Raw genomic sequence first — 26,383 nt, forward strand, 5'->3', positions numbered from 1 at the left:
CTGGGCAAGTGTCACAAATACCAAATTCAAGCATCTAAGAGCTGGGAGGAAAAACAAACTGGATTCCAAGCAGGGCTGATGCACTTTCACTGATGTAGAGTAGACATATTTAATCAGAAAGGTTGTAATATTTATTTAATTTTTTCGTTAAGCTCTCTCCCTTCCTTTTATCTTTTTTTCCTTTTCATGGAGAGGCATAAAGTGAGTAATAAAAATTGCTAACAGTAAAACTTCTTGATTTATATCACCAGCAGCTCTCAGGCAGAACTCCCTGTTGAGTTTGAGGGAACAGCCTGATTAAACATTGATGCCACAATATGGTCTGTCTTAGCAACAACACTCACAAGTGAAATTCATCTAGGATATAAACCGTGACATTTAAAATGCCTGTTGGGTGAAACTTGACCAAAAGAAAAAAAAATAGTTGGTGTGCGTGACTCTGGGGTATAAAGGCAATTGCTGTGCCACTTCATGGAATGTTGTGTGTGAATCACTGAAGCTATTAAGTCTTCTGCTGCCTTTTCCCTGGCCTCAAGAGGTTAACTCCTTCCCAGAGCCATTCACTGGGGTGGGAAATAAGAACCGTGTGCCACAGAGCTGTGTCTGGTGTGGGTACGTGGTGATCCAGATTTTGGGTTGTTTGCCTGAGGGACCCACTGGAGAGAATAATAAGGGGGTTCAAAACAGGAATATTCTTCCTGCCAGAAGTGGTCGTTTAACCAGGCCTTTGCTTATTTGTTGGGGGAGATTACTCACAGGGTCACCTGGCAAAAATGACTGGAAGTTATGAAAGAAAGGGCCTCCTGCCAACTATTTAAGAGAAAGAGGGAGAGAAATGGGGAAGAAAAAGGAGAAAGAGCAGTGAGTTGGCTGCAGGGAAAGGGACGTTTTGTGATTCAGAGGAGAAGCCAAGAACCAAGGCTGTAAAGGGAGAGAGAGGACCCTGGGCTCCTTAGAAGGCTCGGTGCTATATTCTGGTGGCATTCAAGCATAATTTGAAAGCTGAGGTACAGAGAAAAGGCACAGACACTTACATGTGGGTTGTGGAGCCCTTACTGCAGAGGTGGAGCTCTAGAAAGGGTGAGCAAAAAGCACCAGAGTGACCTGGGGTTTGACTCTGGTTCTGGAGGTGTAGGGCAGCTGAGCTTCCCCATCCCAACTCCAAAGAGGGGCAAAGAGAGCCTGTGCTACAAAACCAAGACCAGGAGGCTCAGCCAAGTCACTCATGGGTTGTTTGTTGTTCGCTGTGCCCAAAGAGCTGCTCTGGGAGGTCTCTTCTGAGAAACCCCCATAAATCTCAGCCCGGACTGTTGTCACACCAGCAGGGACCTTCTGGGGCCAAGGCAGGGCGGACTCACACAGAGTTTGGCCTTGATCATGCCAACAAGGGAAGCTGTGACAAGGCAGCAGCGATGCACCCACTGTGATCCAAGGACAAAGAAAATATACAGACCCAGCACAGTTCCCTGCAGCTTACACCACTTCAACAAAACATCTGGTCACCTGGAATAAAATCCTTCCCCTGTTCTAAGCAGATCAGTTCCCCCCTGAAACAGCAATAGGAGCTGCTGCATCTGCTCACACCATGGCCAGGCTTCAGCCCCAGGAGAATGAGGCCTTCACTAAATCAGGCCGAGCTGCCTGCTTTATCTTACACTCTCCTGTGAGTAACTTTTCTTATTACACCTCTTTACACAAGCGCCAAACCCCAAGCAGGCAGGAAAGCCATCCAAAATGCAGAATTATGACAGAGGCTCCAGCACCATGGGGTTTTGGAAAGGTTATTCATTTAGTGAAGAAGTAACTGTGCAAATCGAACTCTCTGGCAGCATTTGTGTGATGATAATCATGCTGATTAAGTGTTTGAGCCTCGGGATACTCTGGGAACGGCACTAGGACCTAGAAAATAACCACCCCATGCTTTTGGAAGACAGCTGAAGGCTCTTCCTGTTCTGCTCTGTAAGTGATCCATCTCCTCTCACAGAGCTGTTCATTTTGGATGCAATTGCTCAAAATATGCATTACTTATGGTCATACAGATATATACAAAGGAGACTAGCAGTTGTGCTGTTAACCCTTGAGATTCCCATTAGGCTGAGCCATACAGTGAGGAAAAGATTCAGAGCCTGGTTTTACTACAAATGACTTTGATAAAGACATTGCATTAGCTAAGGTTATTAAGTTAGGGAATATACTTTTCCTCTCTCCTCTCTAAATTTGGCTTTGGTCTCCATTACCATTTATTATGAGGAAGATGCTCATTCTCCTGATTTCTGTGTTGGTGAAGGAAAGGAGAAGCTGATCAAACCAATGGCCTTGATTCACTTCCAGCCTTAAATCTGATATAACAGTTTCCTCTGATCAGCAGTCTACAAGGGTGTCAGCGAATATCTAATGTTTAATTCTCAGGGAGTTACAATGGCACAGAAGTGACAGGAGAAAAGAATTAGGACAGAAGAAATGCTATTTACCTTAGTCGGCTGCTTTGGGGCTTCCCACCCATCACCACTACTTCCCCCCCAGCCTGAATTTCACAACTAAAGCACTAAAATGATAAAAAGAATAGCTACTTTGCAGAGGCACTACTGAAACATGCAGGCTTGGAGCTCCTTAACAGGAATGGAAATGTGAAGAGTGACTTTTAACCATCTAGGAACACGCACATGCTGTGGGCCAGCTATTCAGCTGTGCTAAATTGGTGCAGTCAGGCTAAATAAACTTGATTGAACTATCTGGCTTGCTTGATGAGCCAGCTCTGCACCAGGCTCCTGATCCAGCAGGTGTCCCTCTGGGATGGGCCGCAGTAGCCAAGGCACAGCTCTGGGCCTGCCCTGATTCACACTAATTGCACCAACTGCCTCCAACTCTGGGTAATCACCCTGTGCATCTGGGAAATGAGAGTGTCCCTGTCACTGCTGCACCCAGCAGAAGTCAAGAGCAGCAAAGGACTGAGACTGACATCTCTTGACACAGTGTTGGGTCTTTTCCATACGAGCTGAAATGTTCCGCTGCGTTTTTCAAGAGGTGATTTGGACACAAATGGAAAACACACTGATTTGAATGGTTTTTATTATTGTTGTTGTTTTTACTATTATTCATACTATTGTTCTTCTGTCTTGCTGGGGAGGTGTTGGGGAAGGAGAACCTTCTGAAATAAATCAGTTCAAGCTTTAAAAAGCTGGTAACCTGTGTCCTCCCCTGGAGCTTCCATCATCTTGACAGTAAGTTAATGCTGAGGAGTCAAATACCAAATTAAAAGAAAAAGAAAAAAAAATAAACAAATAACTAGAACAAGGGAAACTCTGTCTGGTACTTCTTTCCAGCCAAAGAACTCTTTAATAGCAAACTATTAGACAAATCCCAGGCCTAGGGGGTGTTACAGAGGTTTTGGATTCCTACCAGAATTATTTTTTTTTTTTTGTGTATCCAAACCTGTATTGTCTGAATGCAGCTGAAAAGAAGAATCATTCTGTATAATCAGAAGTTTTTCCAGTGTCATGGAAGTCCCTGGTTCTGATGAGATGTGCAGTCCTTAATTATCAAGGGACCTGGCTATTACATATCATTTATTTATAAGTTTAAAGAAGAGAAGTCTGAAATATTTGAAATGCTGAGTGTCAGCTCTGCAGTTGGACCTGTACAGAAATGATAAATTCCAGAAGTCAAAATGGTGTTCGCCTGCTTTTTTTTCTCTCTTTTTAGAAGGCAAATGGCAAATGAATCTGGCCCCAACCCCCAGTGAAAAAAGAAGCTCTATCATTTTCAGAAAAATCATTTCGGAGGGCAAGTCAATAATAGCAGGACACATACAAAATAAAACCTTTGAAATTGTATTTGTATTATTATTATTATTATTACTATTATTATTGTTTCAGATGACTCAAATGCTATTGTTTTCTTCTTCCATTACCAGCCAAGAAAACCAAAGACAACCACATAAAGTTTTGCAAATCTCAGCAGTTTTGATTCCCACTCACATTACTGGAGCAGCTGTTGCACTCGCAGAGTTTAGCAGGTCGGCTCTGCGTGTGGACTGGCCCACACTGTGCTTTGTCTTCTTGAAAACTTGATTTAAGAGCAGGATTTATGTACAGCCTACCCTGCAGAGCTAAAGAGAGCTTATAGTATTAGGCACGTTGTGGTGTCGGAGCAGGCTCAGTTATGCGCTGGTACGTTATGGCTTTTATAGCACTGGTTCCTGTACAGGCAAGAGACTGATTTTAGTGTTGGCCACCTCCAGTAAAGTATGCAAGGAAGACATCCATCCTATGGACACTCTTTACTGTTTCTCCTCCAACAGCACAAAAAATGGGGAAGGTCAGCTGAAACCACAGAGTGTTACCTGTCCGTGAGTCAGGATCATTCACCATCATCACGGGGCAGCAACGTCAAACCTTGAAAGCACCTCTTCCAAAACATGAATAAACCTGTGCTGACCATGAGCAGGTTGCCTTGCCTGGTGTGGTGTCTTGCAGGGAAGGAGCTGCCCTGCTCTCTTACCCCGTTGCAGATGATGAGCAATGCTGGTAACCACCACGAAATACTCACATGAGAAAAGGTCTGTCTTAGTTTATATCAGGCTAAACAAACTGAGTGGTGACATACCAGAACTGCTGCAATGAACTAAACAAATATTTTTTAAAATTGCATTTTTTCCCATGAAATAGCAGGGACTGATCCTTCACCGTCCCAGACGTTGGAGTATCCTTGCAGGAGCACACGAAAGTGTTCTGACTGAGAGGGAGCATTCAGTGCTTTTTGGACTGTGTGAGTGCAGGTGTGAATGCCTAGAGGACATGTGGATTTACCATAATCCACTAGAGATCATCATACTCAAAGAAGGAATTTGCATTAACAATTTCAATATGATTTCATGTTTACTTCACGCACAATTTGACTGAATACACTGGTACATTCCTCCATATGTTCATATGCTTAAAGCAGGACAGCTTGACTTGATTACAAACTGTCTTATCCTGAACCACGTAAAGATGGTCAGCAGTCCATGAAAAACGTGGTGCAGCCACTTGCTCTTTCTTCAGTGCTTCTGTTGCTCCATGGAAAATTAATATACATTTTATTTCTGTCCTTTTCCACTCTTTTCCAATGTGTGTTTGCTTTCCATCACCAGTAAATATGGGAACAGCTCATACTGTGTGGGATGTTATTGCACCTCCTCTGCTACTGAAAGGTGACTCTTGGAACAAGAGGACACTTAGCTATGAGTCCCAACCACTGCAAGTTCATTTAACTGAATTTCACCTCGCCAATAAACCAGATTATTTAAAATGACAAACCAAAACAAATCACCATTTGCAATGTTGATGATGCTGACTACATGATGCAGATATTATCTGACTGGGGACTTGTTAGCTATATCAGACTTACTCCTGGACAAGAGTTTGAGCCCATGGATAATAAAAATTTCAAGGTCAAACCTGTTTTCACCCAATTTTCCTTTGACTTCAATACAACAGGGAAAAGAAAGTGACAAGTGAACTAGGTAAAGCATGGGAGCCAGGTTATCTGTCAACGCTCCCAGAATATCACAGAAGCACAGAATGGGTAAGGTTGGAAGGAATCACTGGAAGTTGTCTGGTCCAACCTCCCAGCTCAAGCAGGGTCCCCTTGAGAACATTACTCAGGACTGTGTCTAAACAGCTTCTGAATATCTCCAGGGAAGGAGGCTCCACGACCTCTCTGGGCAACCTGTTCCAGTGCTCATTCACTGAGATGTGTCCTCTCAACACTTTTACCCTGTCATTGCTTATGCTTTAAGAGTGACCAGGGCTCTCCTTCTGGTGCCAGAGTTCAGAGAGACCTTTTCAGGCTCTTCATTTCCTTTCTGCAGTCAGTCAAAGAGGTCACTGTTGAGCCAGACTTTCTACTTAAGGAAGTAATAAAACAGCTCTAGCAGACACTGAGGAGTGGATTCATTTTCACCAGGTCCAGAGAGGTGTCTCTGGAGGAGGAGAGAAGAAATCACAGGAAGGTGTGAGCGTGGGGCAGCCTCAATAGCAGGATAACACCTCTTGAATTCCCCAGGGAAGGGAGGTGGTTGTGCAGCCCTTTTGCCTGTGAAAGCAGTTAATAGAGATACATCTGAGCTGTGACAATATCACACATGCCAGCAGAGGATCAGTAGGCAGTTTCCTCCTTACCTTTGCTATATGTACGTGTACCAGGTAATATAGCCATGCAAAAGCACTGCAGTTGCTCAAAAATCTTCCAAGGATTCATTTGAAAGAGATATTCCATCAAATTTGCGCATTATCCAGCTACAAAGAAAGGACATTCGTGTATGCAGGCATTCTGGCAGGAGCTATTTGCTTTGGGGCCAGATGTAATTCAAAGTTATTCTGAATATTACACTGCAGCAGCCTGGCCAAGCACAGTAATGCTGATTATTAGGGTTTTCCTGGTTTTCCAGATGGATCTGATTTCATTTAGTTCTCTCTCTGATAATTAATAACTTGTTACTTTTGTTCATGTTGAATCTTAGTTTTATCTTTGGCATTTTGTGGAATAGTTTCCAATTTACTTAATCCATTTCTTGCCTCCTCGGTGCACGTAGCTGAACTCATTCAGCCATACACAGTTTAGTGATGTGAAGCTCAAATCTCTGCTGCACAATCTCACATCCACTTCACATCGAGCTGGCACTTTTGTCATTTATATTTCATACGCTATAAACTCACAAATCATACCATTTCATACTAGAGCAATGTCAATAATCTTCTTTTTTTTTTTTTTTAAAGAGAAACACCCTAACCACTAGCAAACATATGGGATCTGTACATTCTGTCCTTTAAACAAGTGCAGATTTAGCAAGGAGGGGGAGGGAAAAGGAAGAGAACGAGAGCCACGTCCCCCCACTGCCAACGCAATGCATGTTCCTGCAGCATCAGTGTTTGGATTAGGCCCATGGCCACCCTACTTAGGTTTCAAATCAGGAAAAAAATAGACGGAATTCAATTCCTCGCTGCCAATTTTTAGTAAGATTAGACTTCAGCATACAGAGGATTTTTTTAAATAGCCTTCACATGAGACCAGCTCTTTGCATTGAGAGTGTGTTCATAAACGGGATATCAGATGTTAATAAATGACGAGTATTTACTCTGTAGGCATATTACAGACATGTGTAAAATGTGCTATAGGAGGCTAAACACTCGCTGGTTACAAACAGGCTTAGACACAACAGCACAGATTAACCAGACTGCCTTTTTTGTGCTTTAACTCCCAGTACACAGCACAGCTCACTCCAGGACTGGGGTTCTAAGCACTTCCACAATTTAAATGGCAAATATTAATCTAACAGAACATATAAACAAACAATTAGTTTGAAGTGTGCAGATGAAGTGGGCTTGCACCCAGTAGCTGGATGTTGGAGCCAGCCTGTACGTCTGTGTGTACGTGCACAGTCCCACGCATCCCATCAAGGACAGGAAGGGATGTCAGTGGGTCCCTCCAATGCTGGTCTGCATGGAGGGAAGTTGAGTCACTGAACACTGGAAACCAAAGAGCAGGATATCTGTGGTATCTGATCCCAGCAGTAGTGGGACAGTCACTCCTCAGGATGGATGCACCAAGTGTCGAGAAACCCAGGTGTGGGGGTTTCTGGGCTTATGCTGCTGTTCCCAGGGGAATGTGGGCTCATGGTTGTTCTCTATTTTCTTTTCTTTTGTCCTCCAAATACTTGGAGCACATGGGACTCCAGTTACTGTATATTTTAAAGCCTTTGTTCCTTTATCCTTCGTGCTGAACCGTGACATTGAACATGCTTCAAATGAACGAAAAGCCGCCTCTAAATCTCGTCACAATTCAGTGCCTGTCCTTCTGTGGGACCACATTTGGGGTTTTTTAACAGATTAATGGCCAGAAGGTCACAACAAAGAGCACTGCATATGACTGAATATTAACTTTTAATAGAGTGCATTGAGCTCAGGAGCCGATTAGAGCCTTCATGAGGCAAGAGCAACGCTAATCCTGGAAGGACTCCTAAAATCTTTCGTAAGCTGCATTTAATTAAAAGAAAATGAAATACGCGAGAGTTGATGCACAAGTTGTGCATTTGTGCATCCCACTCAATGAATGAATCATTTCCCTGCCTTCTCTGACACAGAAATACCTTGCAACCCATTAAAGATATTAAATATTCTTACAGCTCCAGTGGACCACGTCACCACAAGCCACCCAGGCCAAGGCCATTGAAGTCCAGAGCTGAGCTGGTGTGACTATAGTGCTTCTGCAATGGTTTGTGTAGAGGATAACATCCAGACAACAGCCTGTCTACAAGAGGACATGATTGCCTGTATCATTGCTAAGGCAAACATCACCCAAACTGTTGTTACGTTCACAAGATAGAAATTTGTATTTTCAGACCCTCCATAATACATATACAGTATATGTGCATCTGGGACAAATCTCAATCAATGGAGCTCTAGCAATGGTACCACTTCATCATGGGAAAAGCACATCTTTCTCACACAGGCCCTGTTCTTACCAGTTGCCCCAGTCCTGCTACTGGTAGAGAGCAACAGGGAGCCAAGAACCTCTAACTGGAAAGATGAACGACGAGGTGGATGATTGTGAATTGATCAAATGGCAGTCAGATCCTACTGGGATGCAGTATGGGACCAACCAGCCACCTGCCCTGGCACAGAGCACAGACCCTGCTCCTCCCCATCGCTCAGCAAAGGGCAGATTTCCACTGCACACCCACAGAGCAGAGCAGCCCTGAAGGCACAGGCGCCTCATGCTCCTCCAGTGTGCTGGAGACCTGTCAGCCTCACTCACATCCCTCCAAGGGCTGGGGCTGGGGTTAGATCAGCAGCCTTCCCACTGGATTAACACAGAGCTTTGCAGCTCTGCCGGCACCATGCCCGTGCCTGTCAGGATCCATCAGACAGCCAAGCCTTAACAACTAATAGAGTAACAGAGTGAAAGGAATAAAATTACCCCTTTCTGAAATAACCAGAAAAACTCTTAGCTAAGGCTGAACGCAGCTTAGGATTTTACAGAAAGGAGGATACTGCACTTCTGGGGGCTGCACTGCAAGGGGAATCAACCAGGCTTGGATGGTCCATAGCTGAAGGGGCAGAGCAGTTCCCACCCATTGCCAACCATTGAATGGGGTTCAGGGCCACCGAAACAACCGGGATGAACCGGGAGCACTGAAGGGGCAGAAAGATGGGAAGAGGGTTGTGCAATAAGAAGCAGTGCTGCTTTTCTTTGCTGCTGATAGCTCAAAACGTCATTATCATGTGAAAGGCTTATGAATCAGGGAGCAAAAAGGTTGCTCAGGTTTTGTGCCTTCAGGGTTGGGGTTTTTTAATATATTTTTTAATGTGTGCTGATCTAAGGTCAAAGTAACTCAGGATGAATGATTTCTGTCACCTTTGCATCGAGACCAGCATGTCACGCTCAGACAGACCCCAGGAGTCTCTTGGATCCTGCCATGATCCTCACGTGTCCTCACATGGCCTCCGACGGCTGCGCGCCCGCGCTCCCAACACTTGTGTGCACCAACGTGACCCCCTCCAGGCACCAGGAGTCAGCTGGGTCCATCACGTGGTGGTCAGGGCAGAAGGAACATGTGTCAGACCACAAAACTGCAGAGGGAGACAAGATCCCGGATCTGCTTGTCACCACCAGTTCTGGCCCACCACTCCCAAGTCCTTTTATTTACTGCAGAGTAAAAAAAAAAGCAAATCCGTAGCGTGTAAATCAAGGTTAGAAAGGTTGCAAGTCTGTTCTCTCTTGAACTCATGTTCATTACAGGCAAAAAAAAAAGGCACTTGGAGCCGAAAGCTGGTGTTTAACAATTTATTCCACAGGCCAGTGAGAGGGGAGGAGGGCGATGCTGGTGGGGTGGAAGCTCAGCTAGAAGTAGTTGACGACCCTTCTGATGGACTGGACGCTGGCACTGCGCGCCTGCCACGCGTTGAAGTTGCTGAACTCGCCGCGTTCCACCACGTACATGCGGCCTCGGTAGTTGGGCTCCTCGTACAGCACCCACCTGAGCAGAGAGGGAGGGTCACTTGGGTCCCAACACTGTGGTCATGCCAAGTGCCCACGTGGAGTGGCTGCATTTAGGCACTGCAGCACCACAAACTACAAGGGTTTCCCTTAGTGTAGCCTGGCAACCATCCCCAGCCAGACTGGACCTTGTACTGGGTTACACCAGTGATGAAGCCTGGGAGCAGATGCTCCCCTCTTCACATTACTCTAGGAATGGATCTCTTTGAGCTTCACCATGTGCAACAGAAACAATTTAATAGCCTTTGATAGTGCTAAAGAAGGACATGAGTCCCCTTAGCCCCTGGATAACCCTCTTTTGGACAGTAAGGAGAAATGTGCAACACTTGATGGATGTTCTGCCTCTTTGAACTGACTCATTAGCTATGATGGGAACCATATTTAGTAATTTCTCTCTTTGCTAGTAATTCTTAATGGCCTCTTTGATGCTTTCCAACAGAGAGCAGGACTTGGCTTGGTTATCTTCACTTCATCTCTGCATCCAGAGTTAACCACAACTTTACCATGGAATGCAGTCAAATAGATGAAACACTCAATAACCTTGGTGACTTTGGCTTGCCTGACTTCTTCACCTGGCTTGGCTACATCATTCCCTGTGGGGATGGCTCATGGCATGTCTTTCACCGTTTGAAGGTCTTCAAGTCAGGAGCAATTCTAGTGGCCAAGAGGGATAATTTTGCTGTTTTCCTCTCCCTTCACCCCCCCTTTAGTCACATTTGTCATGATATTAAAGTGGCCACAAGCGTCACCTCTGTCCTCTATTGAAATCTCCCAAGCTGTTTAAACCAAGTTTTGCCATTGCTCTGACAGTTTTACAGTCATGTTTCCACTGTGTCATTGCTGAGCTGCTCATCTCTGCCTCTTTCCTCTCTTACCAATGTTTTTAAGGATTTTATAAAGATCTGTGCTGCTTGTCCCATCTATTGGCTCAGCAATGACAGCAGAGCAGAAATGCAATCCTCCAAGTCATTTGGTTTCTGTGGTCTGTCTTGCCAGGAACTCAGCGGGGACATTGTGGTTGGGACCTCCTGTATGTGGGATTTCCAGGGAGAAATCCTTCAAGTACTGGATGGGTCAAAGACTGCTGGGCCTCCAGGGTCAGACAACAGCTGGAGAACTCAGATCAGTCTGAGCCAGAGCAAAAAAGCTGAAGGCTTGAGGGAAAAAGTTGTTTATAAAACCAGCCACCCATGGGCATTATTTAAAAACAAAAAAAAAAAAAAGAAAAGTTTAGGGTATTTAATCAAGCCATCTTACAGATTCCCTGACATATTTGGATTTGTCTTGTGTTTCTGAGAGGACACGAGGTGGGACTGTGCTGGTCCCTTTTCCCAGCTGCCTGTGCACCACTATGACCTGCCTGGTGCCCTTCTCCTGCCCCGGCCTGTGCCTGCACCATCGCTGCAACAGGCTTCCCACAAACAAGGAAGCATTCTTCAGCACTTTTTGCAGCCAGTTTGTATCTAAATTGGAATTACAAAGCCATCCTCAGACTTTTCCTCTGAAGTTCACTTTGCAGCACATGGAGAAGGCTGCCTGGTGCTCACGTGAGTTTGCAGCAGTTTGAGGTTGCCCTGAAGCCATGTACCCCCATCACATATCCTGATGTGCACTGGCAGAGAGTGTCCTCAGCTCCTCAGCTTAATTAAGAACAATTCATAAAATTATCCTCCTCCTCTAGATACACCCCAGCATTGTTCCTAAGGCACACATGGCTTTCTTCATTTTCTCCCCTGCACCTTCATCTTACACGCACTTCTCCGTATCTTCAGACGATTTGGACCTCTGTGGCCATCAGCTCACTGTCCCTCCCTCATGCACTCCTGGAAAGAGCTCCCAATCCTGTTTTCTGCACGTTTCAATCACTGCTAATGCTATTGGAGGTACTGCAAGGTGGTAGAACAAGGGATGTCCACGGAGCACTGCTGGCCCACTGGGACATGGTGGTTCTTCCAGCTTTTCTCTGCTCTAGGACAACTTTCAACAGCATGTGGACCCTGAGGAATAGAGCAGGGGAAAAAGCAACCCCTCATAGGCACTGTCTTGCCCAAGATTTACGTGTTTCTCTCCAGACACATGGTTGATGTGTCTGCACAATCACATGGAGGGAATGGGAGGGCCTTGGGGTAGATGGAAGCACACTGAGTGACCTGGTGTGGTGACAAGAACCCCCTGGCTTGTCCCTTTGGTTAGGGAAAGGCTGCAAAAAAAAAAAAAGAGGAATTAAAGGAATAGCAAAAAGATGGGGATGAAGTGTATTGGCAGTGCAAGGTGATGAGTGAAGGATTGTATGGCTTACTTAGCTATTCCTTTATTGCCAAAATTTTACGTTCTCTGAGACTGTCAGCAAGAGAGGAAATCAAGTCAGTCAGGAGCCCAGAAAAGAAACAAAAAAAAGGATGATCCTGTTCTCAAGCCCAGCATGGGAGAGCTGATGCAGGCATATAGCACACAGCCCTTAAACATCTTGGTGCTGTGTTTCATTAGCACATAAACCCAGAGGACATGGGAATAAAACACGCATGGAACCAGCTCAAACCCTATAAGCCAAAACTGGCTGCTCACACTGAAAAATGAGGAGGGGAATGTTGCAGCATCCCTGAACCTGCAGCATCCCTGAACCTGCAGCATCCCTGAACCTGCAGCATCCCTGCTTCAGCCTCCTGAACCAACCAGGAGGCTTTCAGTGGGGCTGGAAGTCCCTCGTTCTCCATGTAGGATTCAAGCAGTGCCACAGGCAGGTATCGCCTCTGCTGAGAAATATGTGATGTTCATTGGGCAGCAGCATTTGGGTACCTGTTCTGGTTGACATTTCACAACCTGCAGAACAACTACCAAACACTCCTAAATGCTTCAGCAGAATAAACGGTTGGTCTGCTTCCTGCAAGTTGTGTCACTGTGGTGTAGAAAAGCCCTTTTTGGGGTATTCTCTCCTGGGCCGCAAAACAAATTTAGCTTTTTTAAGCTGTTGTTTCTAAGCAGTCCTCTGTGGAGTGGCTGAGGCACAAAGGAGGACGAGATGAGCACGTCTTCATCTAAAATCAGATGATACCATATGTGATACTGGAGCTGGCTCTGCCCGTGGGAAGGGCAAAGCCACTCTCCACTCAACCTGCAACAGCTTCCGAGGAGGCGGCAACACCTCGAAACTGCTCCAAAATAGCAATCTCATTTCCAGCATGGTTTTAACAGCTTTATCATCACCCTTTCTGGCTGTGTGGGGTAACAGTTGCCAGCCCCAGAAGGGCAGCAGGGAAGGTGCTGGACACCCTCGGCCCCACCATGCACCATGCCAAAGGCAGACGTTTGTCTCCATTCCCATGTTTCCAGATGATCCATCATCACTTCCCTCAGGCACGCCCGCCTCCACAAGCGCAGGCAGCAACTTTTTATCAGCATGTGACACCAGCCATGGATTTTGAAAAGGAAGCAAATATTTCTGTATCCAACAGATGTCATGTTGTGGGAATTGAGGGTGAAAATCACGGATGGAGGCCGTGGCTGAAACTCCCTTCGTCTCCACTGACCCCCTGTCCTCTGCTCCACAAATGGCAGAGGATGGGTCCTGGGAGAGCTTTGCCAGGCTGTGCCCAGCATCACCTACACCTGCAGCACCTCTGGAGTCACCTGGGCTTATTTGGTCCATCCAAAGGAGAAAAGTGGTGCCGTGGGGTCCCTTTCTCCTCCCTGGTCTCACCTCTCTACTGTGGTATCTTATCCATCCCTCCTGCAGCCTGGGGACAGCAGGTCCCTCTGCACTGTCCTACCTTTTAATTGACTTTACAGACATTTCCAAGCATTTCCAACAACTGTCTTCCTGGGATCTGAATGTAATACTACAAACCTCAGCGAGTTTCCTCACCACGCTCCTTTCGGTGCTTGTTTTTTTTTTTTTTCAATTTTTTATCACTACTCAAGGACCTTGAGAAGTCATGTAACATGTTAACACAAACAGCCCAGGATCCCACGCGAGGGAGAGCAAGCTTTGTGCTCCCGATATATTTTGTAGGGGAAAGGAAAAATCAATCTGAAAAATTTAAGTGCTTGAAAGTTTCTGGGCAGCTTCCCAATTTCTCAAGCTCCAGGCTCTGCCATAAGGACCTGAGCAGTAAATTGGCCCTAAAGCTCTTGCCAGAGTACTCACGGGCTCCCTCTTGGCTTTACAGTGTTGGTACTCAAATGCTCAGCTCTAACAGGGTCCCCAGTGGGCTCCAGCCATTTCTTCCCATTGGAAGTGGGTAGCTCTGCTCCTTAGTTTTAATGAACTGCCACTGCCTAATCATAAGCCTGGATTTTTGGAAGAGCAGAGGTCTTGGTTGAATCAGAAAAAGGGGCCTGCAGGACACTCGCTGTCAGGATGTCACAAGATTGGATGGCAAGAACTATTCTGAAGGAAAAATGAACAGAAAGAGTCCAGCATTCCAGGCTGGAGGCTGGTGAGCTGCACAATATCCAGTCCAGGACAGGTGAAGAACAATGTATCCGTGTTCCTTCCTCTGCAGAGGCTTCCCTCTGCCCTGTGCTTCCCTCCAGCCACCCTCTGCCCGGCTCTGGGAGGATGTTGTGGCATTCCCCAGCTCCCAGCCCACTTGCAGTAAAAACGCAATTGTGAGATAGAGGAAAAGGGAGACAGACAACCCATTGGACAACAAGAGAAAAAAGACATTTAAAAAGACAAACACCATAGAGAAAACACAAATTTCCACCAAAACAACAAGGAAAAGGCAAATCTTACATACTTCTGAGGCTTTTAGGGGCATCTGTAGAGGCAGGAGGATGAGGCTGAGCATCAGTAACTCATCTGCAAAGTGAGTTCATGAGGCACCAAGGGTGACCAAGAACCCCCACGGGGTGTCTGGGCATCACCACTGCAATTGCCTCTGTCTTTCAGAAGCAGGATTTCATTTTAAGCCTCACTTGTGCCACCCAGGTTTCTAGTGTTGAAGCCACTTGCAAGACAAAAGCCTTGATGCACCAACCGAGCCATGCATCCACCCTCCCCAAAAGCCTCTGCGCAGCTTTCAAAGTGGTATCTGGAAACATGATCAAAAATGTTAGGAAGGCATGAGGGAAGAAGGGGAAAAGGGAGAGAGGAAAGAAAGGAAAAGGAAAAAGGATCAAGCTGCTCTTAAATATCTTGTTCCATACACTGTAAAAAGGTGTCTTGAAATGCTTGTAGCTTGTGTTTAGCTGCCACTCTTTGAAGCAGCTCTCAGTGGTCGGGCACCAAAATTCACCTTAATGCCCACTTTTAGGCTTTCTCCAATCCCCCTCACTCCCTGGAGTGCTGGGCACAGGGTGTGCGGGGCAGGGAGCACGGCAGGGCTGCGGGCCAGGACACGAGCAATTACTTACGCGCCGTCGCCGTACACTTTGAGGGCATTGATGCACGTCTTGTCCCAGCCTTGTCCCTGCAGGAAGGAGCAATCTTCTGTCAGCTCCAGGCTGGGACCCCTAAAATGGCTCCCCTCGAATATCTCAATCCTGTAATGCTCGCCGTGCTGGGGACAAAGGGATTCGAGTCAACAGTAACACAAAAAAAAGCAACGATTTATTTCTCCGGCTTTTATAAGACAAAGATGAAGACGGAAGGGTGCTTTGGAAGGGGAATGTGAAGAGCAGTCCAAGACCACTGGTGCCAGCATGCAGAAAGCACGCACAAACTAGTGCTGCCTCCCAGCACACCAACCAGGAAAGCTGCCAAAAATCCCTCTCCCCTGCACCCCGTTGCACCTTCCTGCAGCTGCTGTGGACACATGCAAACACATCGCTCATGGGGTGCATATGCTCAGGCACATGTAGCCCCTCTTCCATACGCAGATCCACCCCCCCATCCCACAAACCCTTCATCCCAAATACAGCATCAGCTGCAGACCCGACTCTCTGTGCGCCCACACAGCAAAGAAAGATACGTATCCTGAGTGTACAAAGATGCTGGACTATTCCCCTTAACTAATTCGTGTTGCCTCCAGTTCCATGTGTAGCTGCTGTTCCTGATGGGAGATGTTGTGCCTTTCTTTTAGGAAAATGAAAACAGGGAGAAGAAAAGGAAACTTTCCCAGCATCGTCGTTGCTGCGTGAGCCCTTGACGGTGACACAACACAAATTACTCCGGGGAGATCTCTGCAGCCCGCGGCAGAGCTATGTGGGACAGACCGGGCTGAAAAGATATTTTTAAGCCAAATTCAAAGAATACCTAAATGCATTTTTCAAATAAACAATGTCAGCGCACAAGAAGGCCGGGCTGCGATGCCAAACTCCACAGCAGGCAGCCACCGGCAGCAGCCAAGTGGATACCGTGCCTGAGCAAACATTCCTCCGGGAATCTGTGCTGCAGAAATGCCTCAAAGCACTTGCTGGCATCTTACAGGGAAAACCTTGGGCCCGGGAAGGAGGAGCACATCCTTGTGCTGGCCAGGGTCCGGGGCCTGGGGCAGAGCACCCCTCCATGTACAGACCATGGAGGTGCTTTGGGAGCTGAAACAGACCCACTGTTGTGTGAAAAGCAGCTTCGGGGCCAGTGAGAAACCTCACCAGCTCCAAGAAGGCTCATCATTGCCCTGGGGGTCTTCAGTGATAGGACAGTCAATGGAAAGACCCAACTCAGATTCATTTTTCTTTGTCACCTTTTAATTTTCCCAATTAAACTTTCCTCTCGACTGTGCTTTTAAAAGCTTCATTATGGGAGGGGAAAATAATGGTTTACTTTAGGATTACTGGGGTGGGGTTTGCAACAGCAGAGAATTCAGCTAGAATTTGCTAGGATCAGCCCAGCTGCCCTATAGGTCCAGTTCAGAGAGAAAGCCCTCAGGCTGCCCACTCCCCCTCCACATCCGTGGGGAGCCCAGTCTGCCACAGCTCAAACTTGCCTTGGGCAATGAATCTCCTACTGGCTTCCCTGGCGCATATTTCATAGCAGCTTGCATTAAAAAGGGAAAGCACTTGGTACTAGCAGGACCTTGCCATCTCATCTGGAAAACCACGGGAATATCTCATCCCATTAAAGGCACTGCGCTTCACTGTGGGAGGAAGGACTTTCCTCCTGTCTGGGGACAGGGGCAACCATGTCTTGGCTTTGCGGCCTTTGCAGAGCGCTCCAAGACGGGACAAACCTTCCCCAGGAAACCATTTCTTTCCCGACGGGACACATTATTTCTAAAGAACACAGGTTTTCATGACGCTTATTCACGGGGCTCCCGTGACCAGGAGAAATAAAACCCAACGGTGCTCCGGCTGGGAGAGCCAAACGCCGCCAGCAGCTTCCAACTCACCATCCCAACGGGCCGGCAGGAGCCCAGGTGGTCGCTGCGTCCATTCCAGCGATAGAAATCGGGATACTCTCCGTGCTCCAGGATGTACTGCTGCCCTCGGAAGTCGGGGTGGTCGAAGCAGACCCAAGCTCCGCTCTGGACGCAGATGGAGTTGACCCGGTTGAGGAAACCTTGCTCCTGGAAGCTGTTGCAGCTCCCGCAGACGTCCAGCTTCCTGCCCGTGAAGCATTTGCCTTCGTAGAAAGTGATCTGGGGAGAGGGAGGAGAACGGGCCCGTGGTGAGAAGCAGCGGCACGGCCGGACCCCCATTTCGAGCAGATGGGAATCTCTTGCAGCTGCATCATTTCAGGATGGTTTGGGTTATTTTAGCTGCTTTCCGGCACAAGGAGCACGACATCACTGGCATTTTTTCCTAAGAACCGCATTTGTTTTTCTGGGAACGCAGCGCATCCCGCGTTTACGACGCTTCTCGCCGCCCTCGTGCTCTGTCGCACATATTTCCAGCAGGAATGTTTAAACAGGAAACTTGGCTCCCGAAACGCAGCTCCTTCTGCCGCACCCCTCCCCATCCCTGCTCCCGAATTTGCTCCCGGTATCATCACTCACGTCGCGTGTGCCAGGTCCATTATCCTCATCAGGGGCTCCAACCCGGAGGGCGCTCGGGCTCTCGGGCCCCAGGCTGAAAGGGAAGCGGTTGGGTCGTTACTTACTTTTCCTGAGTATTGGGACATTTTCTGCTGGCTGTTATCCAAGACCAAGAGCGGGAGCCAGACCAAAAGCGGGATGGACAGGACATTGGACACCCCACTATATAGGGGCCGGTGGGAGGGGGCTGGGCCGGGGCTGGTGTCGCGAGGGCTTTTTAACAAAGCCGCGGGAACCGGGGGCTTTGCGCTTTCCTGCTTCGTAGGCAGAACCGCTGGTGACGGGGCCTGCTGAGTCCAGGGTTTTGATTTTGGGCAGATGATCTGACAAAAGATTTGCTTGGCAGGGCTTTGGTCGATTAGCAGTGCACATTTACCGCTCCTTTTTGGAGGACTTCTTTTTTTTTTTTTTTGGTTGGTTGGTTTTTTCCCTCCCTTTTTTACTTTTTCTTAGAGCAGATAAATAAGTAAGGAAACAGCAGCATCTCTCTAAGAATGGTGCATAATTCCTCTGTGTTAGGTTTGCTGCCTTTTACTATCAGGCTGCTGCTTTTTTCCAGCTTCTTCCCACCTATTACAGCATGGCAGCCAAGAGCGGGCATCCTTGGAAGACTCCTCACCAATGCACACTGCACTCCATCCATCAAACCAATAGTTTCTCATTCAAACATCTTTAAATGGCATCTCTGAAAGCCAAGGACCTGATTTCCTCTAAAGCACAAACGCTGGGCTCACAAACCCACTGATGTTATTCAGAAACATCATTTTTAGGAATGTTTTGACCTTCCAGCACTGAAGCCCTGACTCACAGCTGTAAATCAGGATTAGAGGGACTTTTTGACCATAAAGTTACTGTAACAAAGTGGCTTATATTGCAGCTATATGGGACCATAAAGTCCTTGTCTGTGTTATAAGAACATCCAGAGATTTTAATTGTCTTATTCTCAGGACAAATTAATAAGCAAAGGAAAACCCCAGCCCATAAACCTCATCATTTTATATTAACAAGTCAGGCTACAAAGAGGTGAAGGCAAGTGCCTTGGGGTTGCCCATGGACCAGCATTCAGAGATGTACCAGGTCTTAAAAGACTTGTCTTTTATGCTACTTAATAGCTCTGGAAGAGACTTCACACTTCCTGCTCATCCAATCATCCTCTTCCTCACCCACTGGGCCCTCACCATCTCCCCCCTTCTCCTGGACCATCAGGCACGCGTTTCAAATGCAAACCCTAAACCCTCATTTCCTGGCAGGTCCAAGTGCTCACGTGTGCCAGCAGCCTCGCCTGGCAACCCTGCTCTGCTGCCTTGGTTCACCGCTTTGCTTCAAGATTAAAGACCGTTCCTGAAGAAAGGATGTCATCATTAGGGCTTAAACGCACGCCGCCCTTTCAATTAAGATGTAGAAGTTAATAAGCGCGTGTGCGCACACACGTAGGCTGGGCTGGAGGATGTCAGTTGACTGGGATGCGCTGGAGGAGGAAAGAGGGAGGTGGCACATTGCGCTGGGAGAAGAAACACATTCTTCAGCTGACGCAGGTGAACCTGCCCCAGCATCGCAGAAACACGGCTCGCAGTTATGTGTTCTGAGGGGCTGCAGGAAAGAATGAAAAAAGCCTCATCTAATTAAAAAAAAACAACAAACCCTCACTGAAGTGCCGGTGCTAATTTTAAGGTGTTAAATTAATCACCAGATGATGCAGAGAAAAGCAACAGTGCATGGAAAGTCTCACTTGGGAGAGCAGCAGCCAGGGCTGGAGGGCAAGAGTGGTGTTCCCCAAAACCAGCCCTTCCCTGTGGCCTTGCACTCAGTGCCCTGGGAGGGAAGGAGACGTGTCCCTCTTCTCAGCCATGGCGGGGAACATGAGGGGGACGAGGTGGCACCGTCTTTGGCACTGGGATCCAGTTCTGCATCCACTGGGGTCATAACAGCCCAGTGCTCTTTGCATTGGCCATCGGAAGGAGATCCACGGCAAACTTGCCCTAAAGCACCCAGGAAAGCAAATATTACCTCAGGAGGAGTTTTTTTATGGAACCACAAAAGCCTGGTTTCCTCTGGCTCTGTCTTATGATGGGATTTTCCTGTTTCTCCTAAGGTGTGAGATTTAATTAAATGTGCAGGAGCTTGTTGAATCTGAGACTTGTGCCCAGCTGTCGGATTTGTTAGAAGTTGTCCAACAGGCTCAAAAGCTATTTTAGGAGAGATGGAAAGAGGATGAGACAACTTCATTCTCATTTCTTTGAGAAACCATGTTAAAGATATGAAATAACAAAGGACCCATCTCTACAAAAAAAGGAAAATAATGGGAAAAAAAAGAATATGGAAGAATGGCAAATGGTAATTCTTGGACAAAGCCCCTTAATTCCCTGCCAAAGATGGAAAGGCTGCCAAGGAAAGAGAGCAAAGAGCAGCCTGAGGAGCCTTTGGCCACTGGCAGCCTTTCAGGCATATGATGCTGGGGCAGACAATTTGCTCCAGGCCAGAGCCAGGGGGTTGAAAGGGTGTGACTCCTGGAGGTAAATCTTTGGGAGTGACCTCACTAATGTGAACAGGAATATTCCTTGTCAGAGGCTTAGCAGGATTAGCATTCTGCTCAGAATTACCCACTGTGGCAGGTACAACCCCCCACAAACAACAATTAAGGGAGCAGCAGCCAAGGAGTTGCTCCACATCCTCTGGAAGGGCCATCCTTCAGCTTCTGGAGGAGCCTGTAGTATTTGCAAAGCAGTGTAAGACCCAGTGCAGAAAATCCTTATCTCAGGGCTTTCAAAATGCCATCTTGCCTAAAAAAGCTCATCAATTCTTCACCTACCTCAGTACAAGATACTTAGAGCTTATTAGATATGGAGCAACCATGGGTCTTGCTCCTTCCCACAGAAAATTTTTTGGCTTGCTCCTGGGAATAATGAGCCCACATCTCGTGGGTCTCTTCAGAGCAGCAACAGAGCTCACAGTGAGAAACCATCCTTATGACTCAAGGGAGAGTGTCTATGTGAAATCCACTTTGCTCAATGAAGCCCACCTCAGACCAGTTGGCAAAGTACTGATTTCTGCTGGTGATTAACCCATTCCCAGTGCCTGAGTACACCATGTGCTGCCTCCCAGACCTGCTGGGGAGGCTGGTTACACTGACTACAGAACATCCTGCAAAACATTCAACCCACCCCCTCACTGGAAGAATACAATCACCTGTTGCTAGAAATGGGAATCAGCTGCCAGGCACTGGTTTTGTGTTCAGTATGTTGTCTTAATCGTGGATGCACTGAGACACAGTCTCTGCAATATCTCTGCCAAGAGTGGCCATCCCACACCCTGACCCACCACCCACCCCATGCCACGCAACACCTCGTGTCACCCATGTGGAGTCCAGACTGCAGAAAACCTCCCCAAACTGAGGAAACCCTGTCACAGAATGATGGTTCAGATCTGGCCAGGTTCCCGCTAGGAAAATGACTTCTCACCTTGGAGATGGGATCAGGTTTAGCCAATTAAAGAGATGGATATTGAAAAAAATCTAAAAAGCTTTTAGAGCCTTAGAGTGTTTAGGGATCAGTGTTAGTGCAGCTCATTGCACAACCCAGCATCTGACTAAGGTGAGACTTGGACTTCATTTTGGAAAGCATCAGAAAGCCGGGGTCTGGGGGGTGAAATCCTTTCAGTTTTCATTGTATTTCAAGAAGGAAAAGTTCCAGTAGGGAAACAGGACACCTAAGGAAAAGCTGAATGCTGAGAACACCCATCACCCAGTCTAGCTCAGCCACATTTCCACATGTCAGTAACAAGTTGAACAATCTGCGCAAAGGTTCTTGCCCCCCCTTCCCCAGGTGTCTAAAAGGAGCAATTTTGACCTTATCAGCTGAGGCTGTGAAGATGAGTCAGTATTAGCGAAATGCTCTGAAGATGAGCAGTCCTGATTACATAAGGACTAATCAGAACCTGTTGATTTCTCCTTCTGGAGAGGCTCTGGCTCAGCAGTGCTAATTAGCAGGGTAAGCCCAGCAAGCCCGGGCACGTCATCACCACCTGCGCCGCGCTGGCACAGCAGCCTATGACATCTGCAGCAGCACCAACTCTTCAGCAACAAAGGTGTAGGACTATACACTTCTTTTTGAAAAAGGTGAAAACACAAAAATGTGCACCATGCCAAAGGCTGCCCTTCTCGTTTTGGGCTGCTGCCCACCTTGCGCTTCGAAGGGAAGTGCTGCAGGTTGGGGTACACCCAGCTGGGTGTTATATGCCCACTTGTGCCAGAGACATGGGCAACTACAAAAGCTGTCCTTGATCACTGCCAGGGTGCAAGTCTGGACACAGAAACTTCTCCATTCAAAGAAATCAGAATAGAGAAAGGCTGAAGCCTTCACTGCTGCCTCCTATGCTGACAGAACTTGCTCAGCAGAGTCTGATTTCAGCCCATCCTGCTCTGCCCTGGTCCACATACTGCAGTATAGCTACTGCAGACATGTGGGAGCAGTAAAAACACTCTTCCAGTTCTTTTCTTCTCCAGTGTGCTCTCACCAACCCTTTACAGAAGCTGGAAGCAGCACTGTGCAGAAGACTCCACAGACCCACAGCAGAACTGCCCCCAGCCTTCCCCATCGTGGAGTTAATCAGGCAGTGACAAAATTCACTGTGCACAGAAACAACAGGAAAAAGAAAGCTCATGTATCCACCTTGTGTGTGCAGTCCATCCTCCCCTTGCCAAGCTCACCTGCCCCACTGCTTTCCTTGTCCTCAGCATTCCACACACGGCAGGCTGGGAGATGGGCAGCTCAGGCTTGGGCACCCAGGATGATTCACACAGCAAAGCAAGGAGTTGGACAGGAGCACAAACAAGGCACGAGTCATTTCCAGACCAGCACATTTTAAATCACACAAGTCAATGAGAATTTAACTTGACTTACAGTAAATCTTCACATAATCAGAGAGTGGTTGAGGTCAGCAGGGACCTCTGGAGGTCACCTGGTCCAACCTCCTGCCCAAGCAGGGGCACCTAGAGCTGTTTCTTCAGGACCATGTCCAGGCAACTTTTGAGTATCTCCAAGGTGGGAGACTAATGGACAGTGCTTGGTCACTCCCACAGCAAAAAAATTTTGCTTGTTTCCTCAACAGCAAAAGGATCTTTGCACTTTCACCTTTGCCAGTGATCATTCCTTAAGAATAAGACTGGGCCCTGTTCAGTGTATATAAATTTTTTTTCTAGCCTGGACCAGAGAACTTATTTCCTCTGGGACTTACCTTTTCATCTGTGCACCATTTATCACAATCCTCCAGAAGCCTCCAAAGGATCAGGGCAGCTGCCAGGCAGGGCTGCATAAATTCGTCAACTCCAGGCAAGCAGCAGTTTGCTGGATAGCAATTTCTTGTTTCTGTACTCAACAGGGCTTCCAAGACTTCCCACCACCCCACCTCAGGGCTCTCACAGTGAAGAACCCAACTGGTGCCAGCTCAGTGTAAGGAAGCAGGAGGCTGCCCCGGCCTCTATCAGACTCCAGCTGCTGGAAGGTGCCATCCGAAGAAGCCAGATGAAATCTCTGTACAGCAAAGGGTGAGTAAGTTCACTGACCACACTTCACGTTTCAGAAAAACTGCAAGACTATTGCACATGGCTGGTCTTTAGATCTTATTAGCAGAGAAAGGCTTGGACAAGTGGAATAATTCACATTTTTTACTGGATGAACTAGCAACAGGAGGAAGGGAACAACTATGTGGATGAATTCAATTCTTCAGCTATTATGGAAAATGCAATGGAAATACTTCCCTCTCAGTGCCAAGTACATGAACTGTTTGGGTTGGAAGGAACCCAAAAGGTCATCCAGTTCCAACCTCCCTGCCATGGGCAGGGACACCTTCCTCCAGACCAGGTTGCTCAAGAGCTTCATCCAACCTGGCTTTGAACACTTTACAGGGATGAGGCATCCACAACTTCTCTGGGCAACCTGTGCCAGTATCTCACTGCCCCCACAGTAAAGAATTTCTTCTAACAGTTATACTAAGCCTACTCTCAGTTTGAAGCCATTCCCCCTTGTCCCATCACTACATGCCCTTGTAAAAAGTCCCTTCCAAGTCTTGGAAGCTCCCACTGCAAATCATCCAGAGAACCTGCACTTGCCTTTAAGCCCTTCTGAAAAGCCTCACCCTGGAAGGCAGGACCCCGGTTATCCCAGGACTATCAAGCTGCATATGTCCTCATCCATCTGCCTTAAAGTCTTAGCAGCTGGCACACCTCATGCCCCAGTGCTGCAGCTATTTCGGGCTTTAAACTGATTGCCAGTACCCATGCAGCCAGTGTTTTACAAAAAAATTGAGTAAATGTGGTCACTGAGGTTTGTGTCCTTCCAGAACTTCCACCCTGTGATCCAGACCACATGACATTGTGTCCATGACGTGACGCCACAGGCTCTGGTCATGCAACAAGTCATCCATCACCCCACAGTGATCAGGCAGTGATGGGTAACACCCCACAGACACAGACACACACTGCTCTGTGCTCCACACATCATTCCTGCCTCCACAGCGGCTTTACCATCAGCCAAACGACCCTTCTTCCAGTGCTGCAGATTCTTGTGAAGAAAATGGCCCCAGCCCAGTCTGGATCCAAAATCAAGGCACGGACTGGTTTCCCTGAATGAGCACTCCGACGTTGTTGAACTCCAGCAATCCATCATGTATGACAACCATCCAGCTACTGAACCTGCACCTGGCACAGGGTATGAAAATGCATGTAACAGCAGTTTTCAGAAACTTTGGGAAATATCCTAAATGGAGACAAAAAGAGCAACTTTTTTTTTTTTTTTCAACAGGAAGCCAGTTAATCTCATGATAACCAAAGAAAATACCAAGTTTTACTGCATACACTGCTAAGTGAGAGGTTTAGACCATTTTCTATTTAAGATGAGGGAACAACTGCACAAAGAAAATAAAGAAACAAGATGCTGAACTTGCATCTCTTAGGACAGACCAGAATGCAACAGCTAACTCTGCTTGCAAAAACATTGCAAGCTTCCCCTCCATTTTTCTCCTGCCAGAAATTAAGTTTTCAGATGGACACAAAAATGCATGAGAAACACTTCATTTAATTAGCTGTTCCCCAGAACAGCCTTGTTTGTTTTTACTGTTTTGGGGTTTGTTTTGCTTTTCAATACCAAGTAGCTCAACCGCACATTTTTTAAATATATAGTTGAAGTACTTTGTTTCCAGACTTGAGAGATCAAGGCTTGTTCAAGCCTCTAGTCCAAAAGCCAAGGAGCTGGTCAGGGAAAGCTGCACAGGGCTGTGCCAGGTGCCAGGAGACCGCTCACCTCCACCAGTGCCACGCAGATGCAGAAGCAGAGAAACGCACGACAAACAGCCCACATCGGTTTGTTCAGGACGTGCAATTTATTTTAAATGACATTTTTTTTGTTCTCTTAACAAGTCTACGCTTGTGACCTGGATAAATTCACTCCATCCTGACAGCGTTCCCAGTTACAAGTCCAGGTGAACAGTCCACAGCACGGGGTCCGCCGGCCCCTTCCTCGGGACACCCGCGCACCCTCCACTCAACAGGTACAGAGGAAAAACACAGAGCAGGTTTGTCTGACTGAAACCCCTTCCAAAAAAAAAAAAGCTGTCACTCGTCTCTCCTTCCCGTGAACGGGCACAAAGCAAAGCTGAGCTCCTTGGCCAGCCTGGAGTTCCAGTAGCAAAAAATGTTTGGGATCACTCGCAAACAACTTCCCAAGCAATAGTCAAACAATCCATTGGCTCCAAGGATCTCTCACGCCTCCTCTTAAGGTCAGCAGGTGAACATTTTTCACAAAGAAAAAAAAATAAAAAAAAAAAAAAAAGTTGATATGGAGTAATCAATGAAAAATTATAAACAGAACATTTAAGGTTTGCAGCTATTTTATTTACAAGTATACATTTAACACAAAGAAACACTGATATCCAAGCCTAGTTAATAGTAGTGTAACAATATGCATCATTTTGATGATTATTCTAACCAACAAACTACACTGAAAAATTAATGCCAGTAAAATTCTTGGTCATAATATTAAGAAATACAATATATAAATTGAAAATATGATTGCTTAAAATTTGAAAATGGAAGTGAAGCCATTTGCACAGGAGTCAGAGTTTAACATAATCTGAAGGGAAAGGCTCCAAACCAACTGTTTATCTTTCAGGTTAACAGAAGAAAAAAAAAATTAAAAAAAAAAAAAAAAGAAGCATAGTTTATCTTTAAAGATAATGGGCAGTTTTGCTTCTTCAGGTAGAATGTATTCCCAGTGTTTTCAGGTTCTGCAGTGGAATTACATTACTGAGCATGAAGACTTCCCTTGTGAAGCTGCCCCATCGATTTTTTCTGCCTCCAAAATTATCCTCTTAAAAACATCAACGGCAGTCTGCAAAGAGAGAGGGCACCATTAGGAGGGAAGAAGAAACTGCCTACT

At 46.8% G+C, this 26,383-nt stretch overlaps 2 protein-coding genes across 2 annotated transcripts in view; both read right to left on the bottom strand.

Moving 5' to 3' along the window:
• Window positions 1-9,821: 9,821 nt before the first annotated feature.
• On the bottom strand, window positions 9,822-18,326 carry CRYGN (crystallin gamma N). Its single transcript, XM_039380736.1, has 5 exons — window positions 18,118-18,326; window positions 17,916-17,988; window positions 17,310-17,558; window positions 15,394-15,539; window positions 9,822-10,018 (listed from the first exon to the last, which is right to left on the bottom strand). The coding sequence occupies exons 1-5, from the start codon at window positions 18,324-18,326 to the stop codon at window positions 9,883-9,885; spliced, it is 813 nt and encodes a 270-aa protein (XP_039236670.1). The 3' UTR covers window positions 9,822-9,882.
• A 6,979-nt stretch (window positions 18,327-25,305) lies between these two features.
• The window catches only part of RHEB (Ras homolog, mTORC1 binding), a 38,502-nt gene continuing 37,424 nt past the window's right edge, over window positions 25,306-26,383 (bottom strand). Inside the window, exon 8 of the mRNA XM_027727822.2 lies at window positions 25,306-26,335. Within this exon, the coding sequence (XP_027583623.1) occupies window positions 26,243-26,335 (93 nt within the window). The 3' untranslated portion in view covers window positions 25,306-26,242. The remainder of the gene's footprint in view (window positions 26,336-26,383) is intronic.

Source organism: Pipra filicauda, unplaced genomic scaffold (genome assembly GCF_003945595.2).
Source record: "Pipra filicauda isolate LSUMZ 115617 unplaced genomic scaffold, ASM394559v2 scaffold1_size10287979_pilon, whole genome shotgun sequence".
NCBI lineage: Eukaryota > Metazoa > Chordata > Aves > Passeriformes > Pipridae > Pipra > Pipra filicauda.

Bases quoted from the DNA above. Each gene is read 5' to 3' on its own strand.
- CRYGN (XM_039380736.1), bottom strand. From the start codon at position 18,326: ATGTGCACTGCTAATCGACCAAAGCCCTGCCAAGCAAATCTTTTGTCA. The intron at 17,989-18,117 runs GTGGGGTGTCCA...CTTCCCTTTCAG, and splicing joins CTCCCACCGGCCCCTATATA to CCTGGGGCCCGAGAGCCCGA. The intron at 15,540-17,309 runs GTGAGTTGGAAG...CTTTGTCCCCAG, and splicing joins CCTGCCGGCCCGTTGGGATG to CACGGCGAGCATTACAGGAT.